The sequence below is a fragment of the Sinohyriopsis cumingii genome, chromosome 2 (genome assembly GCF_028554795.1).
Source record: "Sinohyriopsis cumingii isolate HCF-2022 chromosome 2, ASM2855479v2, whole genome shotgun sequence".
Classification (NCBI taxonomy): domain Eukaryota; kingdom Metazoa; phylum Mollusca; class Bivalvia; order Unionida; family Unionidae; genus Sinohyriopsis; species Sinohyriopsis cumingii.
Window position 1 is genome coordinate 42,308,605 of NC_142962.1, and position 15,763 is coordinate 42,324,367.

The following is a 15,763-nucleotide window of genomic DNA, read 5'->3' on the forward strand; positions in this document are numbered from 1 at the left end:
AATTGCCAAACTGCAGACATCTTAGCGATATGACCGAAACATTGTTAAAGCTACATTAGAAATCCAAATCACACATGGTGTTTGGAAGTTGAAATAAATTTACTGAATCTAAAGATACTTTTACGAACATTACTTACTTAAACAGAACGCAAATTAAGCTATTTCTATTAGTATCTATATTTGTGATTTATATGTTGACTTTGCTTTAGTGTGCCTTGTTAAAAATGGTACATTTTGGTGTTCGCATATAGGAGAAACTACCAGATTGCCCATCGTCCAAGTAAAATGGTAGAACATCATCTGCAAGTTACGTTATCGGGAAGCATTGATAGGGCTTTGAATTTGGTGACATTAGGTTTATTTAACAGATTAAGTTCCTAATGATAGCGGACTCATGGTGGCACAAACACATCGCCTAACCCCACTGGCTGAAATGATTCATCCTCATATTTTTGAAAGCTGCTAGTCATTTGGATAATTCAGAGGTCACCAGAACATGACCTTTTAGCGGTCATCATCAGATCTTCGTGTAAGACAGTGGAGATTTGATTTTAATTAGACTGACAGCCAGATGAATGTTCTCAGGTCACTGGCTGCTAATTAGGCTTTGGTTTGGTAAAATAATTTGTAATTCAAATTAAATGTGTAACTTCTTAGCAGGGTTCATGATAGGGCGTGAAATGGGCAAAATACTTACCCAAAGCTATCATTTTGTCTAAATATACCCAGAAAACGTAGTTGCCTTGCCTTGATTTTAATCAGTTCTCTTTGTATTTTAAAAAAAACCTACCCCATGTTAAAGATCAGTGTATTGATATCCAAAGCTGAACATTGACTTTTGGGTCACTTATCTCTTCAAAAAGAGTAGATTGGAACATTTGAGACAAGTGGAGACTGGTAAGGGAATAACTAAACCTAAGGTGTTCATCCTCGATTTAGACATTTCGTGGCAAATTGCCCATAAAAATTAAGTTTTCCTAGTCATATTGTTTGTGTGTATTGTCACAAGAAGATGTGTTGCATTCCACAACTGGAGTCCTTTCATTAAGGTCAATGTAGCAGGTATATATTTAACAGTTGATTTTGTTTCTGCATCAAAGCTGTTTGAGGTTAGGGATAAACTATAGTACTCTTAGGTTTTTCATTTTCAGGGCATGTCATCTATTTATGGTCATGTTTTATCTTCAGAGTCAATGATCAATTTCTTTTCCTTTTATGTACTCTAATGACCTTGGAGATGGAGTCATAAAAGTCAGTTACTTTCTTTGTCTTATAACTCCACAGCTCTGTTGAAAGAGTCATTGATAGATTTAGTCATTTTATACATTTTATGACCTCACCACAGTAAGTGGGGTCCAAAGAATCACTGAAAGTTGCTTATTAAGTTCAGAGATAATGTACTTTTACTTCTAAATTGAATTTAAGTAAATTCTCTAAGGGACACCCCCTCCCCCCGAAATGTGGAAAAAAGTATTGTATCAAGCCTTCTCCTCTTTCCAGCATAGTGTTGATGGGACTTGTTTTTTTTTTTTATAGGCCTAAAGGACTTGTTTGATCTCCATGTTGACCGATGGGATAAGGTTTTTGTCCAAGAAAGTTACAGATCATTTCTCTAGAAGTCTCAAGGTGTACTCAGTCTGGAGAAGAAGCCTTCATCAGGCACATAGTTTTGGACGTGTCAAGGGAAAATTAAGAACAATGAAAGTTGATACACCAGAATTTCGTGGTTTGTTTACACCAGAACTCAACAAGTTAATAGACTTGTTCAAGAAGCATGACTATGAATTGAGGATAGCCGGTGGAGCTGTGCGGGATCTCCTTATGGGCAAGCAGCCACATGATGTTGATTTTGCCACAACAGCAACTCCCAACCAGATGAAGGAAATGTTTGAACTAGAGGGAGTACGCATGATCAACAACAAAGGAGAAAGTCATGGAACCATCACAGCTCGAATAAATGATAAGGTATTAAGATACTGATAAATTAGAGTATTAATAATATACAGTAACATGCACCAACTACTATGAGTTTTTTTATTATTATTATTATTATTATTATAAGTCTGCAATAGAGCATTATCTGATAATAATAATAACAAAACTATTAGTAGTTGGTGCATGATACATTATATATGACCTGATTTTTCATTTTTCCACACATCATGGGGATGGAGAGATCATTGAGAGGAATAGGATCTTTTGGGGCAGCCTGGTGGAGTTGCCATGGTAGCATCGAGTGGATGTGATGTTGATAAAGGCAGTGTTATTTGCTGTTTATGACTGCATCAAGGAGAGAGAGAGACCCTTAGTTAACTACCTCGTCCCCAATAAATTGGTTCTTTCTTTCTTCAGATCAAATTTTATATAACATTGGTGTTGTCAGGAAAATGTAGAATGAAAATATAGCGTATCAGAGCATCAAATTCTTTTGTAAGAGAGAGATTTTATCATCATCAGATCATAATCCATAATATTTATTAAAAATTTTCATTTGCAGCAAGTTTCGAAAAGAAAATGCTCAGCCTTCTGAGGTTAGTGTTAGGACTGGTCAACCTGGTGTCAGGATAGTCAGACTGGATGGGAGATGATATTACATGTCTGCAGCATGATGCCCTAGTGCTTGACATCACTATAAACTGCCACACTGCAGACATCTTAGCAGTCTGACTGAAATTTTTTTAAGGCTAAGTTAAAAATCCAAATCACACACACACACACACACACTAATTTTAAAGATATCTTTGAAAAACAAAAACGATGTTGGCTCAATTCTCAAAATGGGGAACAAAATATCCCCAAAACATTGGCTCAGTTCCCAACATTGGGAGAGGGATTATGTTGTGACTGGTCACTGAAAAATGAACTGCATGACCCTGGTTTACATCAAAAGTGAATATTATTATTTTTAAATAACTGATTGGGAAAAGATGTAAAATTTAAACCACAGGAATAGCTGAGAAATAGAACAAATATCAATTGAAAGGACTAAAGTGCAAGTGGGGATGGGTGGCGTATAGGTTTTATGTTCTTGTTGTTATAGGGTTTAATGCCATATTTCAGTGCAAGATAGGCTATACATGGCAGCCAGTATTAATAGTGGAGGAAGAACCCGGGAAAACCCTGGAAGGAACCACCAACACACGAGAAGCTACCAGCAATCTTTCTCACATATCCACATTGGCCGAGTCCAAGACTCGAACCCAAATCTGGATAAAATATACATTCAGCAATCTGGAATGTTAGTGTGTGTGTGTTGCAGGATGAAAAAGAATACATCATTTGTTATGTGCTTGATTTGGTTTGATTCATGAATGTAGATCACAGCAATACATGAATTTAAAGACAGGTAGGACATTCAGTCCTTGTTAGGTAGCTGCATTAATAATCTTAACTTTCATTTATGACTAGTTTAAAAACATTTTGCAAATTTACAATCTATATTTCAAATTGGCAGTGTGTGCCACAATTTTTCACAGTCTCATGTCAGGTAAATATTAGTACAAAATGCATGTATTAACAACCTCTTTAAGTGCCATTCTTGCTCTGTATTAATATCTAATGCATATTAAGTGTTGATGTTATTATAATGTAATGTTGAAAATTTAACATTTGATGCTTGAATTAATAAATTTGGTTTATTTGAAGAAACAAGTCGAAGAGTACTATTCAGACCGATTGCATATTGAGGCTTGGTTGTCATTAATATATATATATATATATATATATAACTTTTGTCACAGTCTGTATATTTTTCACATACATATACATTGTCAGGAAAATTTTGAGGTTACAACACTAAGGATTGATGTAAGGACAGATGGTCGGCATGCTGAGGTGCAGTTTACCAAGGACTGGGAACTGGATGCCAACAGGAGGGACCTCACCATCAATGCCATGTTCCTAGGTATGTTGCCCCACTTTTGATATAGGATGTATAAACACTTGGACACTTCTATCCTGTTCTCATGGAAGCGTTAGTGGACACCTACCTGATTTGCATGTAGTTGTGTTTGGATGCCTACTGTGAGCATTGAGGTAAATGGCCATTATGATACATTACATGGTTGCTATTTATGAACTAGTCATAATCTCATATTTAATATAACTGGGTCGGATTCTCCACTGTCCAGAATTGAGGGTGCATGTTTCATTCAATACTTTCTTGAGTTTGGATGATTAAAATTACAGCTTTGAAAGTCAAGTATAGGCTCTATGTCTGCAACAGTGATTATTATTTTTCAATTGAGATAATTTAGTGATGTAAACCAGTAGATGTCAAAGTTGAGAAATGTCAGCAATTGTTATTCACACTGCTTCTTAAGCTTGATGGGAATGAATTCTCTCTAGACCTTAAGCATATCAAAAGTTCTTCCATGAAAAGCAATTATACAACTATATAGGTCAGATTTTACTCTTAAACCTTTCTGTAGATAATAGATGTGTACCAGAAAGGTAAAATGTTAAAATTGATTTTGAGCATAACATACTACACTGCTACAAATCTTAACAGACAAACCTATCCGTATCAAGTCATACTGATAACAAGTGTAACATATATAGCACACTGAACTATGTGACTTTAGTAGATGCATATCATTGCCTACACCGCAGCATGCTCACCGAGCTAAATAGTTAAGACATAGCTGCCAAATGTCCTGTTTTTCCCGTAGTTTGGACCTGAAAACAGGTGTACATTTTTCTTGCTAAAAAATAGATTTTTTAATTAAAACAAAATAATTAAAAATTTCCTTACAATTTTCAGTTTAAAATGGCACTCAGTCACATTCTGATTGAAATGTGTCACATGTATATAGGAATAGAGTTCTAAAATATGATTGATTTATTTGAAATCAAGGCTACCATGCCTATCTTTAACTGCCATTTTGGATTGCACAAGTCAGTCTGAACTTAACAACGTATATGAACTCCAGAGAGAACCTTGATCTAGTTCGATCGAAATTCAGTTTATTAAATTTCTTTTAGAAATTAACCTAAGGCTTCCTCCTTTAGTTAATAGTGTTTCTGGTGATTTATTTCGAACACGTTTTCCAGACAGTAGAGTCAAAGGATTTCTCGTATGCTAAATTGAAAGCAGTTGATTAAGAAACTCTCACAGAATTGAGATTATCAGTGAAAGATGGTACATTGGAATCGATAATGACTGAAGAAGAAAAAAAAAAGGTATGGTAAAGGCTCCTATAAACAGCATATGTCTGAGTGTGTTACACTCTTGCACCTTCTGAATGGGCACCAGAATGAAAAAGGATGCCCGTTCAGAAGGTTCATGAGTGCAACACATTCATCTTTGACATTAAATAACATAGTAAGGTACTGCCCTGCTTTACTGATGGTTGTAAATGTTGTAAATACTCAGATATGCATTAAAATTTTTAAACATCATTATTTGTTCCTGAAAATCGGTATTTTTGTCATAAGCAGACAGTATTTTTATCCTAGTGTTCCATGGGGAGGTAACAGTAAATGAGTGAATAAATTGTAAAGTGAAAGCTGCTTACTAAATTAAAGAAGAACCACCGACCCCAAAATATGTATTCTAATCTTATCCAGGATCACTTTAATAAAGAAATTTGAAGCCAATGATTTTCTCCTCCGTTGTGGAACCTGTCTTCATGGATTATAGACGTAATGGTTAACACGCCCGGTAAAGTTGACTGCTAAAATGAGATACATAAGAAATTCTATCTTTGCACACAGTATGTCATTGATAGTATGTAGAAATGTCTTTTATTGTTTGTGGGTAGAAAAACGTCTTTTGTTTTTAAGCATTATCTTAAAGCAGTATATATTTACGTTAAGTACAGTTCATTACCACTGACTTATTTTTATTTTTGCTTTAAAAGTAATGCTTATGTTTATACTTAAAAATTTCTATGAGTATCAGAATCCTGACTTGATTGCCAACTAATTACAATTTGTGTCTTTCTTTTTAACATGCAGATGTTTTATGTAGCAGCAATAGCTACAGTGTATAGTTAACAATCAAAACCAGCTATTCATTACCAGAGGTCTCAAAAACGCTTAATTATGCAGTAGCTGGGTGGCAAATTCAAAAGCTTGACAGTCCTGCCTTAGCCACCTGCTGAGTGGGAAAATGTGTTGATCAATTAATCGTTTTATCTGTGCTGATAATCACAAGGACAGAATTTAGTCGTCGAATGACCCTCAGATGTATGTGTTATCAGTGTAAGAGTACAGCAGAAGACCATTATGCAATAGCTTGGTGGCAAGTTCAAAGACTTTGACCATCTGCTGAGTGGTGGGAAAATGTGCTGATATTTACAATGACTGACTTCAGAGGCAGAAAGACTCAGGGATGTATATATGGTCATTATAAGCATCTTTATTTCAGGAACAATATCTAAGCAAAGTATGAGTAAGTGTGGCCACTAGAAATCTTGGGACACAGCCAATTTGTTTATCCTTTACATTGTTTAAGATGACAGATGGATGTCCATTTTATAGCCTTCTTTGGACTGATGAGATAGGAGATCTGGGAGAGAGCTGAAAAACCTACCAAGCAAGGAGAAAGTATCCTCATCTTCCTCACAGTTTTCTGGATTCTCTTGCTCTGAATCTCAGATGTAAAAGAAAGATTACCCAAGTCTCCTTGGAGATTCCTAGGAATCGTGGGATCCCTCCCAAGGGAAAGTGTTATAGGGTGGAAAGTGAGCGCAACATCCGTGAGGTAGGAGCAACACAATCCCCATTTTGTGAGGGTTGAGAGTGAGTCGCACCCTCACATGACTGCTGACCCACAGCTTGGTTAAGGCTGATGGCAAGTTTATTCCATCCCTACATAAGGGGGGAGCAGCACCCTTTCAGTATTTGACTGAGCTCCAACCCTCCCTTCCAGACTACCTTTTCCTCCCACTTGGGGATTGGATATAGTTTAACAGATAACAGATTAGGGTAGGAGATCGGTTTGGTATCCCTTTTTCCTTTATTCCTCTTAAACTCAATAGGAAGTGGGGACTTCCGCTGCAGGGAGGTGATTTATCCTTTCCCTGCACACAGCCATGGACTTCTGGACCTGGTCAGTCAATGTACATCTTAAATAATCACAGGGCGAAGTTGTTTTCACTTTCCTAACAGAAGAAGGCGAAGTTTACATTTTTAGGCACTTGTCACCCACTTACGAGACATTTTGTCTAAGTCTCAACATGTCTTGATTCTGAGGTCACGTGCACTGCTTATTCCGCTAAATTTGGGAATGAACACAATAACGAAAGCTAAAGTTGTTTATTTGATGTACTTTTATAAATCTCTGGGTCTTTCTGCTTCTGAATTCAGTCACTGTAAATATCTACATCTTCCCAAGCGGCTGCCAGTCAAAGCCTTTGAACTTGCTGCCCAGCTATTGCATCTTGTTGTTTTTTAATGTACTCATATAAAATGGCAACATGTATGTATCATGGGTTCTTACAGTCACTGAATTCTGTCATTGTAAATATCAACACAGCTGATTGATCAACACATTTTCCTGCAAAGCAGGTGGCTGAAGCAGGACTAACAAGTCTTTGAATTTTGCCGCACACCTATTACATGCGTATGGAGGTTTCCCACCTCAGTGGTTTTCTGCATCCCAGATCAAAAATTGTCATCCAAATATGCATAATTAAGTGTTTCCGAGATCTCTGTAACACCAAGCTTATCTTTATAGATGCCTCAGTAGCACAGTCACTTGTGCTGAACAGTCAACATAAAAACACTTGGCTGGCAATTAAGATTCTTTTTGTAGAGAAGCAACTTTGTCTTCTCTTACTTTTGTGCCAGTTGGATAATGTTTGTCAAAATCTTTATGCATGAATGTGTAGTGCCTCTTTAGATTGTTTTTTTTCTTCAAAACAGATAGAATTCTGACATACACCGCTCCCTCGATAACTCGCGATCCCGCTTATAACGCGATGTCCGTCTTGGCTCCCGATTTTTTCCAGAGAAAATGTATTTAAAATATCTTTAAAATATGCTGAACATGAAAAAATTACGATAAGAATTGATAAATTAAACCTTGATACATTGCTCGTTTTATCATCAAAAATGGTGATTAATGCCCATAAAAATATAATCCATATTTTGAAATTTGCAAGTTCTAAAGAAGAATTAATTTCAAAGATCTCGAAAACGCTTAATTACGCATATATGGACGCCAATTTTTGATCTGGGAAGCAGAAAATCACTGAGGCGGGAGTCCTCCGTACGCATGTAATAGGTGCGCGGGAAAATTCAAAGATTTGCCGGTCCTGTTTCAGCCACCTGCTTTGTGGGAAAATGTGTTGATCAGTTAACTGTGCTGATATTTACAATGACAGAATTCAGTGACTGAAAGACTCTTTGATGTACTGTTGCCATTTTATAAGAGTACATAAAAAAATAAAATGAACATGATGCAACAGCTAGGCAGCTAGTTCAAAGGCTTTGATTGGCGGCCGAGTGAGAAAATGTACTGATATTTAGTGATTGAATTCAGAGGCGGAATGACCCAGTTTTAAAATCCTAGCGAGACCTGTTTAAAGATATCATATAATATGTTAGTTTTTATGATAAATAGTTGTCTGTATACTGTAAATAAACAGTCTGGTGAAATAGCGATCAATGAAAACTTCTGGTAAATGCTAACAGGTGGCAACAGAGAATGAAATAAACACCAATTAAACGTCTTCCTGTGTGAAAGTCACGTTCTAATCCTTTAATTCTGTTTCAGTGTAAACATTATAATCACAACATATTCTGTTCATTGAAAACATGAAAAGAGTCAATCGACCGTCACATCGAAACCCGTGAGTACTTCTGTGAGAACCTAATTACATGTACATGCCGGCTTTGCTTTGATCAACAACTTGGGGAAGTGTTTGTTGCATTAAAAATAAAATCGATTACAAGAGACCTCGGGTGCTGGATTAAGGGTCTTGGAGCTGCCTTTGACGTAAAGCAAAACAGTAACAGAGACAACGGCGATGATAGTAACTTTGAATGTTTCAGTGAAACTGATGTCATTAATGCCGATGCTGTTTGCGAGAAATTCGTACAGACTCATGGTCCTGAGATGGGCATTTCTCTTGATGATATGGAGGAGTGGATTTGTGCTGACAGTGATTGCCCCACAGCTGAATACATGTCAGATGAAACTATAATTATTTCTATAGCGAACAAATTTGCAGCAGAAGACGATTCTAACTGGAGTAACACAAGTGTTGAAAGTGATGCAGATGTTGCACCCCCACCTCTCTGCACAGGAAGCAATCAAATATTTTGATATTGCCATAAGGTGGCTGGAGACCCAAAATGTTAACTACGTAAAGCTCATGCAGTTGAGAATTCTGAGGGATTTTGCTCAGCGGTAGAGAAACCAAGGAGTAACACACACAAAAAAAATAACTGATTTTTTAAAAAAGTGAATTGATATTTGTCAAGCTTGGCACAAACGGCAAGTATTAACTTGTTCTAATTTACGTTGTTTTAAATTTGTAGACCAATTAAATATGTTAGTACTGATTAACCCTTGTTTTTTTTTTGTTTTCCATTTTACTTCTATCGCATTCAAATCTATCTTTCTATCTATCGTTCGATGGACACTGTTTCTCGAAAAGAGTCGATCTTTTGTATATTAAAAAAACGTCTAATTTGGATCAAACAATAAAACTAGAATGTATCCAGTTCAACATAAAAATAAAGACGTAGTACACAATGTTTGAAGTGGTACACATGTTAAGCGAACGCAAACCACGTGGAATAATGTTTTCAATGATCGCCTCAATATACTGTAATTTATCCTGAAATTAATGTTGTCCTATGAGGAAATAATAAAGTACACCGTTATGAAGAGATATTTATTAACAGTTAATCTCAGAATGATTATAAAGTGAGTATTCAACAGTATAATCTGCCTACCCCCCCCCCCTTATTTCTCCGTTATGTCGTCAATCACTTTATTGGTTTGGGGCTTATTTTATAGGTCCCTCGATAACTCGCGCCTCACTTATAGTGCGGTCGATGTTTCTGGACCCCGATGTGCGCGAGTTATCGAGGGAGTGGTGTATCAGACACACCGGCTTATTATTTGACAATATAAACACCAAATCCAGTTCCCATGACTTATTAAACATACGGTTCTCTTATGTAACTTTCTGAATTTTGCTTCACTTGAACTACTTGTTATACTTTTAGACTTTTATAAATATATTTATGAATGGTTGTAGTTATTACTATTTACAAAAAATGGCACGCTAGCGTGTTCTAGATCTGTTTCCAGTTTTATTAAATATGGCGGGATGTGTATATTTTACTCGCTCACGGCTTGAACTACTTATCAGTTGTTTTAGATTTTTAAATATGGTCTTTCTTGGTAAATATTGTCCATCATTATGCATCTACAGTTTGTTTGCAGCCGATACCTAAAGTGTCAAATGGGGGAAAAAATTAAAATGAAGATCAGAATGCAACATAGGTTCTGTTAAAAAATTGTATCATGCAACCAATTCTTATGTTATGTGTTTAGGCTCAAATGAACAGTAGCACAAGAAAGAATGAAAATAGCAAGCTTTAAGAAATTTTTTTTATTTCCCTGGAATAATTCTGTAGAAATGAAAAATTATATGAACTTACAGTTTTATAGAATCAAATCCAAACAAAATCCAAGAATAATCTACGAATCAAAATTTTGAAGTCCTAATAACGAAATGTACTAATGATTTCAAGCTTGAATCCCGATGAAAGAATCCAAGATGGAAGACGATGACGTATGCTGTAAACTGTAGTGCTGAAGTCTACAGTTCCTTGTAGAAACAAGAATTTTACTCTGGTTTTGGATAGCTGAATACATTTTTATAACAGCTATCCTTAGTCAACAATTTCACATGAGCACACTTATTTTCCAGGAAACAGTATTAATCCTTCTGAATCCAAGTAATTGGAAATAACTCCAATCCAAGTAATTTGAAATAACTCCAAACAGCACAACATAAAACTTCTAGTGTAAGAAAAGGCCCAGCTGCAACTGAGAATAACTCCCTAAAACAAAGGTTATGTCGTCTTCTAAAATGCAGAAAGGGGGTCACGTGATCATGTTCCAGAACTTCGTAGAAATTAGGTACTTGTTAAAGATCACATATACCCAGTGTGGCCCTGATGAAAACCAATAATTTTACTCTAAAAATAAAAGAAATTGTTCTGTCATGACCTCAACAACAACCAATCATTTTACTTAAATGGTTGCTACTAATTTTGGATCAAGATCAACACCTGGCGTTTATAAAACAAACAGTCAAGGTCAAACTATTTTCTGAACAAAGTATCATCTCCAGTGAATAATTTACAATAGCATGTAATAAAAAATAATTTTTTTAAAAACTGACAAACAATTAAATTGAAATAAATATATATTAAATCAGATCTAATTAAATCAAATATACATAACACAATGTAAAATGTTTCTAGTCTAATCTAATGGACTTCAAGTTCCCTTGGACATCGATCTTTTTCAGCTATGTGTCTGAACAATTTTTAAATCTTACAAATATCTCTGAAGTTTTTTTATTTTTTTATTTATATGATTTTTTAAAAAGACAATTTGACAGGTATACAGAATAATTGGATTCATAATGCTCACAGGGTTAAATTTGTTTTTTCTCTACAGGTTTTGATGGGACACTTTATGATTATTTCCAAGGGCAGGAAGACTTATTGGAGAGGAAGGTGCGTTTTGTTGGGGACCCGGCATCTAGAATACAAGAGGATTACCTTCGTATCCTTCGATACTTCAGGTAAAATGTCGGTTGTTGCTAGGCCCATATTATGTGATTTCCAGGAAATTGCTGCCAGGTCCATGTTTTTAAGTGACTTCCAGAAATTGCCATCTTCCGATGTTTTATTGTGACCATCCTAGGGCGAAAAAGTTGGGATACCATATGACTTACAAAAACATTTAAGGTTTCTTGGTTTTATTTGAACTTCATCACTTCACTGTCCAGATTTGTATTGCATCTGACCATATCTAACTAGTTACAGAACCTAAAATGGGTATTTCTACTAGTGAAACAAACAGAATGTATAGTGCATGCAAAACAAAATGCAGAATAGAATTAATGCAGGTAAAGTACAGAACAGATGCAGTTGAAATAACAATCAGTGCAACATGAAAGAAACACAGAATGCAGAATCAAAAACACATTCCATAAGAATGAAAATGGAAGCAGTAAATACAAAGCTGAGGCATTGAAATGTACCTGTGTGCACTGATAACTTTTCTACAAATCCCTCCCAAAGAGGGGCCCCAAGTGGCCGAGCAGTCTTAAGTGCTTACCATTATGGATCATTACCATCTCACCTCTGTCTGCATGGGCTCGAGTCTTAGATTCGGCCAATGTGGAGATGGGAGAAAGATTGCCAGTAGCTTCTCGTGGGGTGGTGGTTCTTTCCGGCATTTTCCCGAGTTTTTCCTCCACCATTTATGGCCACCATGTATAGCGTATCATGTGTTGAAAATGGCATTAAATCCTACAACAACAGCAACAACCCTCCCAAAGAGAACTAGTGGTTTGATCAGAAAAGTTTAAAATGCCATTTTAAAAGCGACATAAGATTTTCAATAACAGTCAACATAAATACCTATAATTCATTTTAAGATTTTGACTTCTGCTTCCACCATAGTATATATCATTAAATGGTATAAGGGTAAAATCCAAGATTAAACCAAATGGCATTTCCTGTTGTACTAGATATGAGTGTGGACCATTTTCCATGTTAACTGGAATAAGACTAAGGTAAAGTACAAAATAATATTTGTGTAGTTTTATGATGAACTTAAAAAGGAGTGTTTTTTGTTATCTAATAATCATTGTCATCATCATTATCATTTTATTTCAGAAAATAGTGAAACTTTGTCAAGTCATCTTGAAAGTTATTTGCTTCTTTCTGTTTTGCCATGTAGGCTAAGTATGTTCTCCCTGTTTTAGGGACCCAGGATAGCCTTTGCAATGTTAGAGCCAAAATCTTGGATTCTTAATTACTTGTGTTCACATGTGAAATTGCCCCCCCCCCCCCCCCCCCCCCCGTGCCCTAATGTGGTAAATTAAAGAAATCTGTTCACAAGGAGTGTGATCTTCAAAATGTCCAGATACTTAAATGTGGAAGATCATAGATTGTAATGCACAGGTGTTCAGATGTTTTGTAGACTTGTAGTAATTGAATTTAAAATCAGTGCAGGGATTTTGAATAATCCAAGTCAAAAGTTTTAAGACTTCATATTCCATCCTTATGCAGTTTGCTTATCTGATACCCAAGGGGACCACTTTGACAAGGGACAAAATCTTGAATTGGAATAACTGCTGATGTGTTATGAAATTCATGTTTTGCATTATTAGAAACATCTTCTATACTGTTATTTTTAATAACCCTGGCACAAATTTTGTCTTCAGATTTTATGGTTGCATAGCCAAGTCCCCAAATGACCATGAGGAGAAAACACTTCATGCTATACAAGAAAATGGAGCTGGACTTGCAGGTATGTTTGTATATTTTCTTTTGCAACATAGAAACCGTCTTTAAGTTAATTTGTGAATAGAAAAGGCTGAATGGTTGAAACCATCTTTAAGTTAATTTGTGAATTGGAAAGGCTGAATGGTTATGTGTCACTTGATAACATTCCTTTTCCTCGCCACTGAGAAACGTCTTTGGCAGGAATTCTGTAATTGTTGTTCTGATTGAATATTTGCACAAGTAGGTATATACACAGCAGAGATGCTCCCAGGGTGCACAATCCCTTGATGCATGCAAAATTTGTATGAATTTGCATACTTGGAAAGTGATGATGCCCGATAACTACCACAAATAAGTTTCAGGTCACACATTACAAAATATACTGTGCACAGTATACAGTTTTATTTAGCCATACACCTTTAAAGTGCTTGTCACAACATAAATCAAGCCAGTAGAAATAATGTAGCACTTCTTGTGACGTATTTTTTCATAACTGTTGACAAATCTGGTTTCTTCTGCTTTGAATGAATGGTTGTTAAATTAAATTTTAATGGTGCAATGGGCCCTGTAATAAGCATTTTGTTGTAGTTTTATCCTTGCATCAAGGAAGTTTTACAAATGCGCATTTATAATATGGACTATCTGGAAGACCCAAAATGGCTGATTCCAAGCGTGGTTCATCTTTAGATGATGATTTAGTTTGGCAAATACTGGCTGATGATAGTAATGAAGGCAATTTATTTCTTTTGCTGGAAAGTATATCAGATTATTCCAGCTGGGAAAGTGTTAATGGAGATACCAGTGAGTGATTTTGAACCCAAAAATGGTGTTAAATACAAGTCCAATATACATGCTAGATGGAGTAAAAAAAAGTAGCAGTCTGGTCATTTCAGCAGTATTTCAAAATTAAATTTGGAAAAGGCAGATAAACAAGCCAAAGTAAAAACAGAAAGATTAAAAGTATAGTGCACTTTTTGTTTCTTTTCTTTACAGTTTAGCCCTGTGGGATCATGTAGTCCAAGCATAAAGGTTATGCTAAATCTGATAAATAAGAATCTAAAAATGAAATTAAGATGTAAAGATATTTTTCTTATATCAAAATACCTCCATTGGAACTAGTTGACTATGGCATTAATGGATTTAAAATCCTAATACAGCATTATGGAACAGTAAATTTCAGTCAGTGGAGTGCTAATTCGAGGAAGTTAAACTTTAGAGAACAGTTTTCAAACTTGTTCCAGCTGGCTAAAACTAGCTGTGTGTATGCTCCTTCAGACAGCAGACTTTGAAAAAGGATTCTCAGTACAGAACAATATGCATACATAATAAGGTACAGAGTAAGCTCAGAAACAATCAACAGATTAAATATGTTTGCAACTAGAGGCAACATCTTTTAAAGATTTTGAATTCAGTAGGGTTCTTACAGAGTGGAGTAGGAAGAAATGGATATTGAATTGTTTATATGTAAATATTGAACTCTGGTTGTTTCCTCCTAACTCTACTTTTTATTCTACTCCCCCCTTATTTTTGTGATAATGGAGGAAATCCCCCCACCCCCCCGTGATAAAATCCTGGGAGCATCTGATACTGACAGGTTCTGTTTCATTAAAAAATATGTGGATCCCAGGTAATGCAGTTTTTTTTAAATATATGCCAGGATACTCAGATTTATCAAAAATGTTAAAATGAAAATGATAAATAATTTTAAATTGCATCTATGATTGAATAAGCCACATTAACAGTAGTGTTGTTCCGATTGTCAATTACAATCGATCATCAGTTGGTTGAGCGAACAAATAAGATAATCGATTGTGAAACTCCATAATTGATTGCGTGTAAAGGGAGACTACGTTTTAGTTGTATGCAAAGCACAAAGGTAAGTAAAGCTCCCAGACACTAAAGTTGACCTAAAATTTATTAATTCCCTTCACAACTACAAATATAAAACCATATGATATTTCATAGGTGCAGAATTTCATAATTAGGAACATATAGCCATTATTACGTAATCAAGTTGTTAAATAGTTGAGTTAATAAATTTAAACACATTTTGATGATTTGTTTTAGTTTTAAATGCAACATTATTTGTAGTATTTGTAAACAATGACAGACAAGAAAACCATGTCCTTCTTCACTTAAAATTATAGACATATCACATATGAATGAAAGGATTTTGGGGGATTGTAGCAGTATTTCAGTTGCATATGACTTATCAGCCATAAAAAGTTGCGTTCATTTAACAAAGATGTAGAACAAAATAACACATAAC

The 15,763-nt window shown here is 35.5% G+C and overlaps 1 protein-coding gene across 1 annotated transcript in view; it reads left to right on the plus strand.

Annotated features, from left to right (window-relative positions):
* The window catches only part of LOC149804719 (CCA tRNA nucleotidyltransferase 1, mitochondrial-like), a 44,848-nt gene that overhangs the window by 12,165 nt on the left and 16,920 nt on the right, over positions 1 to 15,763 (plus strand). The window contains exons 2-5 of the mRNA XM_089943438.1: positions 1,537 to 1,965; positions 3,775 to 3,904; positions 11,654 to 11,780; positions 13,434 to 13,519. Of these exons, the coding sequence (XP_089799564.1) occupies positions 1,561 to 1,965; positions 3,775 to 3,904; positions 11,654 to 11,780; positions 13,434 to 13,519 (748 nt within the window). The 5' untranslated portion in view covers positions 1,537 to 1,560. The remainder of the gene's footprint in view (positions 1 to 1,536; positions 1,966 to 3,774; positions 3,905 to 11,653; positions 11,781 to 13,433; positions 13,520 to 15,763) is intronic.